General features: G+C 44.2%; 1 protein-coding gene across 3 annotated transcripts in view; it reads left to right on the top strand.

The window, feature by feature from the left end:
* The window catches only part of dyrk1b (dual-specificity tyrosine-(Y)-phosphorylation regulated kinase 1B), a 43,507-nt gene extending 32,569 nt beyond the window's left edge, over positions 1 to 10,938 (top strand). For 2 of the 3 annotated variants that reach the window (XM_053227943.1, XM_053227942.1), the window contains exons 3-11: positions 409 to 528; positions 929 to 1,117; positions 2,231 to 2,378; positions 2,567 to 2,853; positions 3,638 to 3,784; positions 4,010 to 4,171; positions 5,934 to 6,237; positions 6,407 to 6,510; positions 7,071 to 10,938. In XM_053227943.1, coding sequence (XP_053083918.1) covers positions 409 to 528; positions 929 to 1,117; positions 2,231 to 2,378; positions 2,567 to 2,853; positions 3,638 to 3,784; positions 4,010 to 4,171; positions 5,934 to 6,237; positions 6,407 to 6,510; positions 7,071 to 7,739 — 2,130 coding nt within the window. In that variant the 3' untranslated portion in view covers positions 7,740 to 10,938. The remainder of the gene's footprint in view (positions 1 to 408; positions 529 to 928; positions 1,118 to 2,230; positions 2,379 to 2,566; positions 2,854 to 3,637; positions 3,785 to 4,009; positions 4,172 to 5,933; positions 6,238 to 6,406; positions 6,511 to 7,070) is intronic. The other variant, XM_034298128.2, reaches the window with a different exon arrangement.
* Positions 10,939 to 12,086: the final 1,148 nt, after the last annotated feature.

Below are 12,086 nucleotides of genomic sequence, written 5' to 3'. Positions count from 1 at the left end.
GATGTTACACACATCTGAAAATGAAAGTTCTGGAGTGAGAAAGTATTTTGAAGAAATTCCTCCATTATGATGATGTAATGATTATTTAACAATAAATAGAAAACAATTGTTTTACAGATGCACTTTTTTATACAAGTGTCCTCCTGAGGGTTCACCAGCCAATCAGATTCCTGTTCACCAGCCAATCAGATTCCGGTTAACATTAGTGCTGAGCTTTGTTCTGATTGGTCGCCAGATCAGCCAATCAGCAAAATGTTTCAGGAACTTAACTTCATCGTCACTGTAACCCGCCATATTGGATCGAATGATGATCACAGTAACAGTAATTAAGTCAGTCCCTTGTGTAGGGTGTAAAACCACGCCCTTACACTCACCTGACATGACCTTTGACCCCTGTGACCTGCGCAGGTGCTGTCCGATATGACCATTCTGCAGAGGAGGATCCCCCCGAGTTTCAGAGACCCCGCGAGTGCGCCGCTCAGAAAACTCTCCGTCGATCTCATCAAGACTTACAAGCACATCAATGAGGTAACGCGCGCACACTCACACACACTCACACACACACACACACACACACACACTCATACACACTCATACACACTCACACACACATGCTTTGACTCTGGCGTTAAGTGTGTACATGTTATAATTCACAAAGCGATCATGGTTTACTAAACATGAGCTGTATTGTTTTCCTCTCTGTAACCCCGCCCCCTCTGCGTTTCCCCGCCCCCTCTGCGATTCCCCGCCCCCTCTGCGGTTCCCCGCCCCCTCTGCGATTCCCCGCCCCCTCTGTGTTTCCCCGCCCCTCCGCATTTCCCTGCCCCCTCTGCGATTCCCCGCCCCCTCTGCGATTCCCCGCCCCCTCCGCGTTTCCCCGCCCCCTCTGCGATTCCCCGCCCCCTCTGCGTTTCCCCGCCCCCTGCAGGTGTACTACACTAAGAAGAAGCGACGTGCGCAGCAGGTTCCGCCCGAGGACTCGAGCACCAAGAAAGAGCGGAAAGTTTACAACGACGGCTACGACGACGACAACTACGACTACATCGTGAAGAATGGGGAGAAGTGGCTCGACCGCTACGAAATCGACTCGCTCATCGGCAAGGGCTCCTTCGGACAGGTGAGGCTCCCCAGGTGCATGCTGGGATAGATCACAGGGGTAAAGACACATGGGCTCCGTCCCAAACGCAGACAAAACCGACTGAGACATGAGTCATGGTAGTGCGTATTTATGTTCAAGGGCTCGACTGTTAGACAGACAGACAAATAAAGAGACAGATGCATACAAACAGAGACGCAGACAGACAGATGGACAGAGAGACAGATGGACAGAGAGACAGACAGACAGATGGACAGAGAGACAGATGGACAGAGAGTCAGACAGACAGATGGACAGAGAGACAGACAGACAGATGGACAGAGAGTCAGACAGACAGATGGACAGAGAGACAGACAGACAGATGGACAGAGAGTCAGACAGACAGATGGACAGAGAGACAGACAGACAGATGGACAGAGAGACAGACGGACAGAGAGACAGACAGACAGACGGACAGAGAGACAGACAGACAGATGGACAGAGAGACAGATGGACAGAGAGACAGACAGACAGATGGACAGAGAGACAGATGGACAGAGAGACAGAGAGACAGACTTGGATAAAGAGACACAGACACACAGAAAGAGAGACAGGCAGACAGAGAGACAGATGGACAGAGAGACAGATGGACAGAGAGTCAGACAGACAGACTGATGGAAAGAGAAGACAGATGGACAGAATGATAGACAGATAGACAGGCACATAAAGAGACAGACACACAGACAGAGGGATAGACGTATATTGAGAGATAGAGAGACAGACAGATATATATATATTAATTTACACAGGGAGACAGACAGAGATGTAGAGACAGACATATAGAGAGATAGACATAAAGAGACAGAGAGTCAGAGAGACAGACAGAGAGTCAGAGAGACAGACAGAGAGAGAGAAAGAGTCAGAGAGGGAAAGAGGGACAGAGAGAGAGAGAGAGAGAGAGAGAGACAGACAGAGAGACAGACAGAGAGAGAGAGAGAGAGACAGACACATCCACAGGGAGACAGATATAGACTGAGAGTCAGACACAGTGACAGACAGGAAGGTTTAGTGTCACATTAAAGTAAAGAACAAGCTCCTAATGACCTCTGACCCCGTGACCTTTGACCCTTTCACCCTCTCACCCCCGACACACAGGTGGTGAAGGCGTACGATCACCACGAGCAGGAGTGGGTGGCCATCAAGATCATCAAGAATAAGAAAGCCTTCCTGAACCAGGCGCAGATCGAGCTCCGGCTCCTCGAGCTCATGAACAAACACGACACCGAGATGAAGTACTATATAGGTGTGTACACACACACACACACACACACACACACACACACACACACAACTCTCATTTACATACGCTAAACTGGTGGCCATAAACCTCCATTAATTGCAGCTACATTTGCAATGAATCAATTAAAAATCAGACAAACTCTCTCTCTCTCTCTCTCTCTCTATCTCTCTCTCTCTCTCTCTCTCTCTCAGTCCACCTGAAGCGGCACTTCATGTTCCGTAATCACCTGTGTTTGGTGTTTGAGCTGCTCTCCTATAACCTGTACGATCTGCTGCGTAACACTAATTTCCGCGGCGTGTCGCTCAACCTGACGCGGAAGTTTGCTCAGCAGCTGTGCACGGCGCTGCTCTTCCTGGCCACGCCCGAGCTCAGCATCATCCACTGCGACCTGAAGCCCGAGAACATCCTGCTGTGTAACCCCAAACGCAGCGCCATCAAGATCGTCGACTTCGGCAGCTCCTGTCAGCTCGGGCAGAGGGTGAGACACACGCGCACACACACACACACAGTTATCCCAACCAAAAACATTCTCTTTCCCTGATGCGATATTTAACTCCAGTAATGATTTCCCATCATCAGCTCCTGATTTATCCTCTTCACACACACACACACACACACACACACACACACACACACACACACACACACACACTTAGTTTCTGCTGCCTCCTGCTGGAGAAAAAGACTCACTGCTGCCTTTAAGGGCTTATTAGTAAAGACGTCCTCTTTAACACACACTCGCACTCAGGTTGTGCTGCCCCCAAGTGGACGAAAAGTGTTCCTGCAGATTTCTGAAACTGATTTATTTCCTCTTTCGCATGCTTAAAATCTAGGAGTCTTTATACATTTATTAACATTTATAAAAAAAAAAAAAATGTATAACATTTTTCCCAATTTATATCTGAAATAAACTGAAACAGCAGATTAGTTCTTGGTAAATTCAGCTATTGGATGCAAGATAACATTTATTCTTTTTGATTTTTTCTTTTGTTTCATCTTCTCTCTTTGTTTTCTTCCTCCAATCGATTTTCCTCTATTTTCTTTTTCACCCTAATCTTCTCCTTTTCTTCTTAATATTCTCTTCCCTTGTTTGTTTTCCTTCTTCATCAGTAATACTTTGTTGAAGTTGTTTCTCTCTTTCATCCTTTCTTTTAACTCTTGCTTAGTAAAGCTAAATCACTGAGCAGAACGAAGATGGGTCATAACACCTCTCGTGTGTGTGTGTGTGTGTGTGCGTGTGTGTGTGTGTGTGTGTGAGACAGATCTATCAGTACATACAGAGTCGGTTCTACCGTTCTCCGGAGGTGTTGTTAGGAATGCCGTATGATCTGGCCATCGACATGTGGAGTCTCGGCTGCATCCTGGTGGAGATGCACACGGGGGAGCCCCTGTTCAGCGGCTCAAATGAGGTACACACACACACACACACACACACACACACACACACGGTACAGAGCAATCCAGATCACAGCCTCATAAAGCACCATAGCTAGCTAATGCGACTGTATAAAATAAAGCATTAAATAAAATTCGCCATGGATACGGCACTTCCTCATCCTTCCTGTAGCCATGCTTCTGCTTCCTGTTGTTCGATTTTCATTATAATTAAAAATAATTATTATTCTGATTTCTAGGTGGATCAGATGAATAAGATTGTGGAGGTGCTGGGCGTTCCTCCGAACCACATGCTGGATCAGGCACCTAAAGCACGCAAATACTTCGATAAGCTCTCAGACGGCCTGTGGACCGTCAAGAAGAACAAGGACATAAAGAAGGTACTTTATCCTTCAGCCTCCGTGAGTAGCACTCTGCTTCTAATTAACCATTAAACCCATTAAACCCATTAAGCCCCGCCCCTTTTACATCACACACTCCAACAAACATCATAACACTGTTTCTAATTAACCATTAAACCCATTAAACCCCGCCCCTTTTACATCACACACACACACACACAATCTATCATCAGTAACTGTCTTCTAATAATTAGTCATTAAATCCGTTAAACTCAATAAACCCCGCCCCTTTTACATCACATGCACCATCAGACATTACAACACTCTTTCAAATAAACCTATTAAGCCACGCCTCTATTTACATCACACACTCACACACTCAAACACGTTCCATCAAATATCAGTAACGCTGCTTCTAAATAATTATTTAAACCCATTAAGCCACACCCCTTTTTTTTTTTCAAATAACAGATCTCATTATTAGACCATCTAAACCACCTTCATCATCATCATCATCATCACTGTAATCATCTCGTTCATGTTCTTCCTCTAAAGCTAAACTGAGTCTCCAGTGTTAGCCTATAGCTACGTCAGCTCACGCTAGCTGTCTTACGCTACGTTTACGCTAGCGAGTGACAAGTAGCTCGCTCAATACACGTTTAACGAGAGATCGGATATGACCGGATAAGATGAAACCACGCCTGTACGCATTTTCTTCATTTTGTAAAAGTAGGAAGTAAAGAACTGAAGAAACGTCGGACCACACGCAACATCAGACTGGTCCGAGGAATCGTTCGAGACGTTCGTTTAGATTTGCTGCTTTATTGCGTAGAGTTGAGAAAATCGCAGCTAAAATGTTGCTTTGTTGCTGAAATCGCAGCTCCATGTTGCGCACATTCGTAGAAAATGAACGCTTGCTTCCCGCTTTGTCGCGTGTTAAAGTGAACGCAGGGTTGCTATGGTTACCTTCTGAGAACGAACTGGAAACGCAACGGAAAACTCCTGTAAGAGTGCGACACGCGAAGTTCTCACCAGAGGTTACTGGTGCTAGCGTCCCGTTTAGCTAACCAGCGCCCCCTCGTGGTGGAACTCAAAACAGACCTCCGTGTTTACTCACTTGTACCAAATTATTTTAATGCGTTAAACCGAAAAAGAAAAAAAAGGATCCACTCTGAATAAAAACGCTTCGCAGATTCACAAAGTGTTCACAGAATCCGAACTGGAGACGAGGTCAAGCGAGACACAACGTCACCTGTTCTCCGTTCACTTCCTCCCCATTACCCATCATGCACTCTGACACCTGCACTCTCACCTGTCCTCCTCACCTGACTCACGCTCACTGTCTCTGTAATTATCACCCTTTTACTCATTAGCTGTTAGTCAGTGAAGCGCAGATACACACTGGACTAGTCGATCGTGCGGCGTGGTCTGTCTCACTCTCCTGACTTTCAGTTCTTATCTTTACGTAAAGACGTAAACCTCAGATCCTCACAAGCAGGAGAGGCCACGCCCACCAGAGACAAACTGTGTGACATCACCAGATTGTCGCCTTTTAAATAAACTGTAACGTCAGAAAATTACTGAAATTTAAACCATAAATAAATTTACTTTGACTACATTTAAAAATGAAAGTGTGTTTAGGAAACTTTTTAGTCACGCTTCCACTTCCTAACTACGTCGTGTTTGCACGACAGGTTGCGTGTTCTCATGATGTCACGCTGGTAGATCATTTGATGAACACGATGATGATGATGATGAAGATGATGGTGGTGTGTGTGGCGTGTTTTTAATCTCCCTCTCTTTTGTCCTTCTCTCTCTTCAGGAGTATAAGCCTCCTGCAACGCGGCGTCTCCATGAGATTTTGGGGGTGGAGACCGGGGGTCCCGGGGGAAGGCGGGCCGGGGAGCAAGGCCACGCCCCTTGCGATTACCTGAAGTTTAAGGACCTGATCCTGCGCATGCTGGACTACGACCCCAAAACGCGCATCACGCCGTTCTACGCCCTGCAGCACAACTTCTTCAAAAAGACCACAGACGAGGGAACAAACACCAGCAGCTCCACCTCCACCAGCCCGGCCATGGACCACAGCCACTCCACCTCCACCACCAGCTCCGTGTCCAGCTCTGGTACACACACACACACACACACACACAGAGCTCAGTCCAGCTCTTCATGAATTCATCATGTTTGAGGTTGCTGATTGGACGTTAAAAATTTAGCTTTTTCCTTTTTAATGCTTAAGTAAATACAGAATTAAAAATATTTCCTCACCTGTAACCGTGTTTCTGACTGCAGGTGGATCCAGCGGTTCTTCCAATGACAACCGAAACTATCGGTACAGCAACCGATACTACAACAGCGCCGTCACACACACGGACTACGAGATGCAGAGCCCGCAGGTATCCGAACGCCGCGCTTCATCGCCTCCTCCCTCTCTGCTCTTACACACACACACACACACAGAGACACACACACACACACGCACTGATCTGTTGTGCATTACACTCTTAACTCAGTCACTTCAGCCTGCGATGTTTTTATAAGCTTGACCTAGCAACAGTAACCGAGTGTGGGCGGAGTCTGAGGTGTCAGTAACGAGACGATTCACCTGAATACTGTTTACTGAATCTCTCTTCTCTTCCTTTCTTTTGTTCTCTTTTCTCTCCTCTTGTTCTTTCCTTCTATCATCCTCTTTCTTCCTGTCTTTCTTGTCATTCTCTCGTCCTATGCATCATCCTCTGTTTCTTCCTATCATCATCTTCCTTCCTGTCTTTCTTGTTGTTCTCTCTTTCTTCCTATCATCTTCTTCCTTCCTGTCTTTCTCTCTTTCTTCCTATCATCTTCTTCCTTCCTGTCTTTCCTGTCATTCTCTCTTTCTTCCTATCGTCCTCTTCCTTCCTGTCTTTCCTGTCCTCCTCTCCTCCTTCCCTCCTGTCGCTCCTCCTCTCGGTGTGTGTAGGCTCCGTCTCAGCAGCAGTTGCGTATCTGGCCAGGAAGTGACAGCAGCGACTCGTCGTACCCGCAGCTCCTGCTGCACAAACCGGCCGCCACGCAGCAGCGCCACTTCCTGGGCGGAGCGGCCATGATGGAGACGCTGCACCCGCACCCCGTCTACGGCCGCCAGCTTCGCCAGCAGGGCCCGGCCCAGGGTCAAGGGTCGCAAGTTCAAGGCTCGCAAGGCCAAGGCTCGCAAGGTCAGGCGATGATGTCGTCGCCGCCGCCGTCGTCGCAAGTGCAGGACAGCATCGAGCTGAGTCTCGGTGGCCATCATCAGCATCACCACCATCACCAATTGGCTCAGTCTTCCTTGGCTCCGCCCCTTTCTCTTCCTCCGTCGAGCCTGGACTCCAGCCAGTACGGCTCCTCCAACCTCCACCTGGGAATCTCCGCCTTTCGGACTAGAACGGCCTCTCAGACGCAGCAGATCGCACAAGCCCCGCCCACTCAGGACAGCATGGGCTACGTCCCGCCCTGTTACCCCGGAAACAACAATAACAACCCACCACAGGGAGGCGGGGTAATCACCGGAGCACCGCCCAGAGGCGGGGTTAGACCCGATTCGTCGGAGGATTCCATCATGATGGGAGGTGGGGGGGGCGGAGGCGGGCAGAGCGCGGCCAACTCTTGATAAATCTTGAACAAATTACGCAAAGCCATACACGAAAAAATTGAAAAAACAAAAAAATTTTAACGTAAATGATTTAAAAAAAAACAAAAACACACAGACATGTAGTACACACACACACACACACACACACACTTTCAAAAACACCACACGGAGAAAAAACTTGTGAAAATTTTAATTTTTGTTTGTTTTTGTTTTGCATGGGGAGGAGAAGAGGGAGAAGGAAATAACATTGTTAATTTTTTTTGTTTTTGTTTTTTTTTTTGTTTTGTTTTTGAATGAAGTGAGCAGAGGGTTAAGTTAAGCGTCAGAGAGCTTCAGAAGGTTTGTTTTTATTACTATTATCAATTATTATTATTATTATTATTATTATTGGATTTTATGTGATTTAAGGATAGGTTTGCAGCGAGAGATTTTTATTTTTTTTTGTTGAAACTTTTGTTGTGTTGTTTTGTTTCCGAGGCACGGAACGTTGACGAGCGTCGGATCGGAGCGATGAATGTTAGAGAGAAGCAGCAGGAGAGAGAGAGAGGGAGAAAGAGAGAGAGAGAGAGAGAGAGATGAAGAAACAGCACCATGTATCTCAGCACGTGTCGATTATGGCTTATACGATATATCGCAATATTCAACATCGTAGACGTGTGAAAACAGGCAGCGTGTTTTGGGCGGAGTTAAAGTCTGTCCTTTTCTAAATGTAGCAGAAACACGGCTGTCTATTAAAGGTCCTTATTTCGGACCCATCTCGAAGTGGCGCCCTCTGCTGCCCGGGTGGTAGCTGTTACCGTAAAAATAGCTATCTGTGAAATATGATTATTTCAGTTCTAGAAACACTTTTAAACGTTTTAACACAAAATGTAAAATGTTAAATATGATATTAAATACTTTTAATACGTGATAAAATCGTGAGCGTGATAAAATTTTATCACCGTTTTCACTGTTTCTGTGCCGTCCGTTCGGAAGACTGAACACTAATATCGCAATATATCGTATGACTATCGTATCGACACACACACACACACACACACACACACACACACACACACACACACCTAGGTGGAGTGACAGCGATAATTCACATTCGCGCCGAGGAACGCCAGCAAGTGCGTGAGAGAGAAGGAAGGATCCCGTATGATTTATATTATTATTGTTGTTGTTTTTCTGAAGTCTAGCGGTGAGTGTATATTGTTTATAAATTAATTTATTAAGAGTCACTACAAAGAGAAAGAGAGAGAGAGAAAGAGAGAGAGAGAGAGAGAGAGAGAGGTGGAAGGATTGGGGAGTGAGAAAGTCAAAGGTGGGTGTGGTGTTTTGTTTTTTAATTTATTCGATGTGTTATTTATTATTTTTGACAGACAGCTGACACTTCACACACACACACACACACATACACACTCACACACTTTTGTTACTTTTTTTGTTTTTTGTTTTGTTTTTGTTTTTTTTTAGTTTCCAATCTCGTTGGCTGACACACTGGCTTCTCTGATCTCAAACTCTGAAACAAATAAAATGAAGCAAATGACAGAAACCGTAGTCACACACACACACACACACACACACACACACACAGGAGGAAGTGATACAGCAACAAAAACAAAACCATGACAAAGCGCTCGGCCACACGGAAAAACCAAAATGCTTCCCTGTTTGTTTTTGTTAGTTTTTTTTGTTTGTTTGTTTGGGTTTTTTTTAAAAACTCGTCTGCCTTCTTCATCAGACTCTCACTCCTGTCTCACCTTCATCCCTCGTCTGTCTCTCTCTCTCTCTCTCTCTCTCTCTCACTGGCTCTCTGAATATTCTAAATCAAATCTCACCGTCTTGCTTTTTCTCTCATTCTCCCTTTCATTTAAGCTTTTTCTTTCTCCTCTCTCTCTCTCTCTCTCTCTCCATCCTCTCTGTCTCTCTCTCTCTTTAACGTCTATTTCTTTTCCTTTCTTTATCTTTCTCTATGTGTCTCATTCTTTCTTTTATTTCATGCTTTCCTCTTGCTCTTGCTTTCTCCTTCTGTCGTTCCCTCGTTATTTGTCATCATGTCATTCTCTCTCTCTCTCTCTCTCTCTCTCACACACTCCCTCCTTCCTCCTCTGCAACACTCTGTGAGTGCTGTTAGCCATCATGAAGTCAAAAAAAAGAAAAAAAAAACAAAAAAAGGAAAAAAAAAAAAAAAAAAAGTGAACTACTTCTCTCTCGGCTGCTATCTCCACTCTCAACCATGTTCGGATTGCTGCTAAAGAAAAACGACAGATAAATAAATAAATAAATTAAATAAATAAATAAAAATAAATGAATAAAAAAAACTTTTTAACCCTCCTGCTTCAGAAAAAAAAAATGAAAAAAAAAAATTATAAAACCACTGCATCTCATGTATTTATTACTATTTAACAAGAAAAAAAAGAAAAAATGAACTTGTTTTCTGCTGTTTTTTTTTTTTTTGTTTGTTAGTTTTGGGTTTTGTTTACTTTCTTTCTTGGTACAGGTGAAAGCTTGACATTTCTATTCTGTAACGGAAACATGGTATTAAACAAGTGCCTCGATTTCTCGGTCAGCCGCCGGACAGAGTGGGACGGGACGGGGGCGGAGTTTGAGCAGGGGTCAAACGACATGTATAGCTTAAAAAAAAAAAAAAAAATTCAAGCCTCATGTAATTGTGTAGAAAAAAAAATCCACTACAATTCAAATCCTTGTGAGAATCGGATTCGTATCGGAAGCGAGCCTCAGTATGACTGACCAATTACCGTATATTTAATTAACTGATGACATCATCATCCATTGTAATTTGTGTACATAGCACTCATGCTTCATCCAAGTTAACGGTTAAGCAATGGTAGGGTGAAAATGTCATTATATATATATATATATATATATATATATATATATATATATATATATATATATATATATATATATATATATATATATGAATATATATATATATTATTTTTTTCTTCTCAAGGCTGCTTCTCGCGACTGGGATTCAAACCTGCGACCTTGAAGGCAACAGGACCTGCAAAACTACCTTAACTCTCTCTCACGTCAGTAACGATGACTGCTGTCCTTTCTGTTGCGGTTGAAACTTGTAATCGGCCGACACGGCTGCTTTACTTTGTATTTTCTCAACGCCACCCTTCATGAGAAACATCATGTCTGAAGTATTATCACATCATCGGTTTTTTGGTTTCTCTATTAAAGAGAAAGTTGCCTCTAATCTCACGTGGAGGAGTTCATCACACTGGCTCTGTATGGAGTATTAAAGCATTAAAGCCGCTGAAATGCGCACAATGTCTCCTTGCGTATGGCCTCCAGTTTAGCATCGTGTGCTAAATGTGCTAAAGTGTGTGAATCCTCCCACGGTCGGGTTTTAGCGTGTTGTTCAGGCTGAGCTCCATCACTTTCTTCCATTATCAGACTCAGGAAAAGGGGGCGTGGCCTAAAGTCTGAAAGTGGAGCTTGTACGTTCGTCATATGTTTCGGATGGTAAAATAGTTCAGGATGTGTGTGAGGATTCAGACATGTGCATGTACGTTTAGGGCACAATGCTAAACTGGTGGCTTTACGCTTCCGTTACTTGTTAGCTACGTTAACGTCGTAGCTTATGGAGGACATTGTGGACATTTCAATCTTGGACACACTGTGGCTTTCAGAACACGATTGCAAATTCGTAAGAATTCACACAAAAAGTTACGAGGGTTTACGTTTTGGCAGTGGGCGGGGCTTAGCTTTCAATTGTTCATTATTATCAGTTATAGGGATTGCTGTATTTGTATGTCTCTTAATCCTTATTCAGACAGGATTAGTTTTCCAGACGCGTGTGTGTATAAATCACAGAGATGGGCGTGTCTTCACGTTAACTAAAAACTCCACGTGTACTTCACACATCTCAATTTAATACACACTGATTCTTTTGATCCTTATTATAAGCCCATGCTGTAGGGGGCGTGGCCACGTTTGATCATCAGTAGGTCACATGACCATCACATGTCTGTAGTCTGTACCTGTGGTAAGAATTTAATAAGCCCAGGAAAGACATTATGCACCTCTACGTGGAAAACTAATCCCATCTGAATAGAGTTTATTCTGAACAAATATGAAGGAGAAGGACGAGAAGGAGTTTGAGGAACATGGAGGACGATACCATTTATAGAAAGATTTCGTTTGGAACAGAATTTTCCTCAGTATTTAGGTAAAATAAAATAATTTCTTAAATAGAATTTCATAATAACAATGCCGTATGTGTGTGTTAAAATTCTTACGAATTTGCCACGTGTGAAAGATTGATGAGAATGTCAGCATGATGATGTTGGTCAGATGTTCCAGGTTTAATGTGAAACGGAGGAACCTCGGAAACCTTGGAAG

Source organism: Pangasianodon hypophthalmus, chromosome 22 (genome assembly GCF_027358585.1).
Source record: "Pangasianodon hypophthalmus isolate fPanHyp1 chromosome 22, fPanHyp1.pri, whole genome shotgun sequence".
Classification (NCBI taxonomy): domain Eukaryota; kingdom Metazoa; phylum Chordata; class Actinopteri; order Siluriformes; family Pangasiidae; genus Pangasianodon; species Pangasianodon hypophthalmus.
The sequence above is the reverse complement of the archived record's forward strand: the minus strand, read 5'-3'. Positions and strand labels throughout refer to the sequence as shown.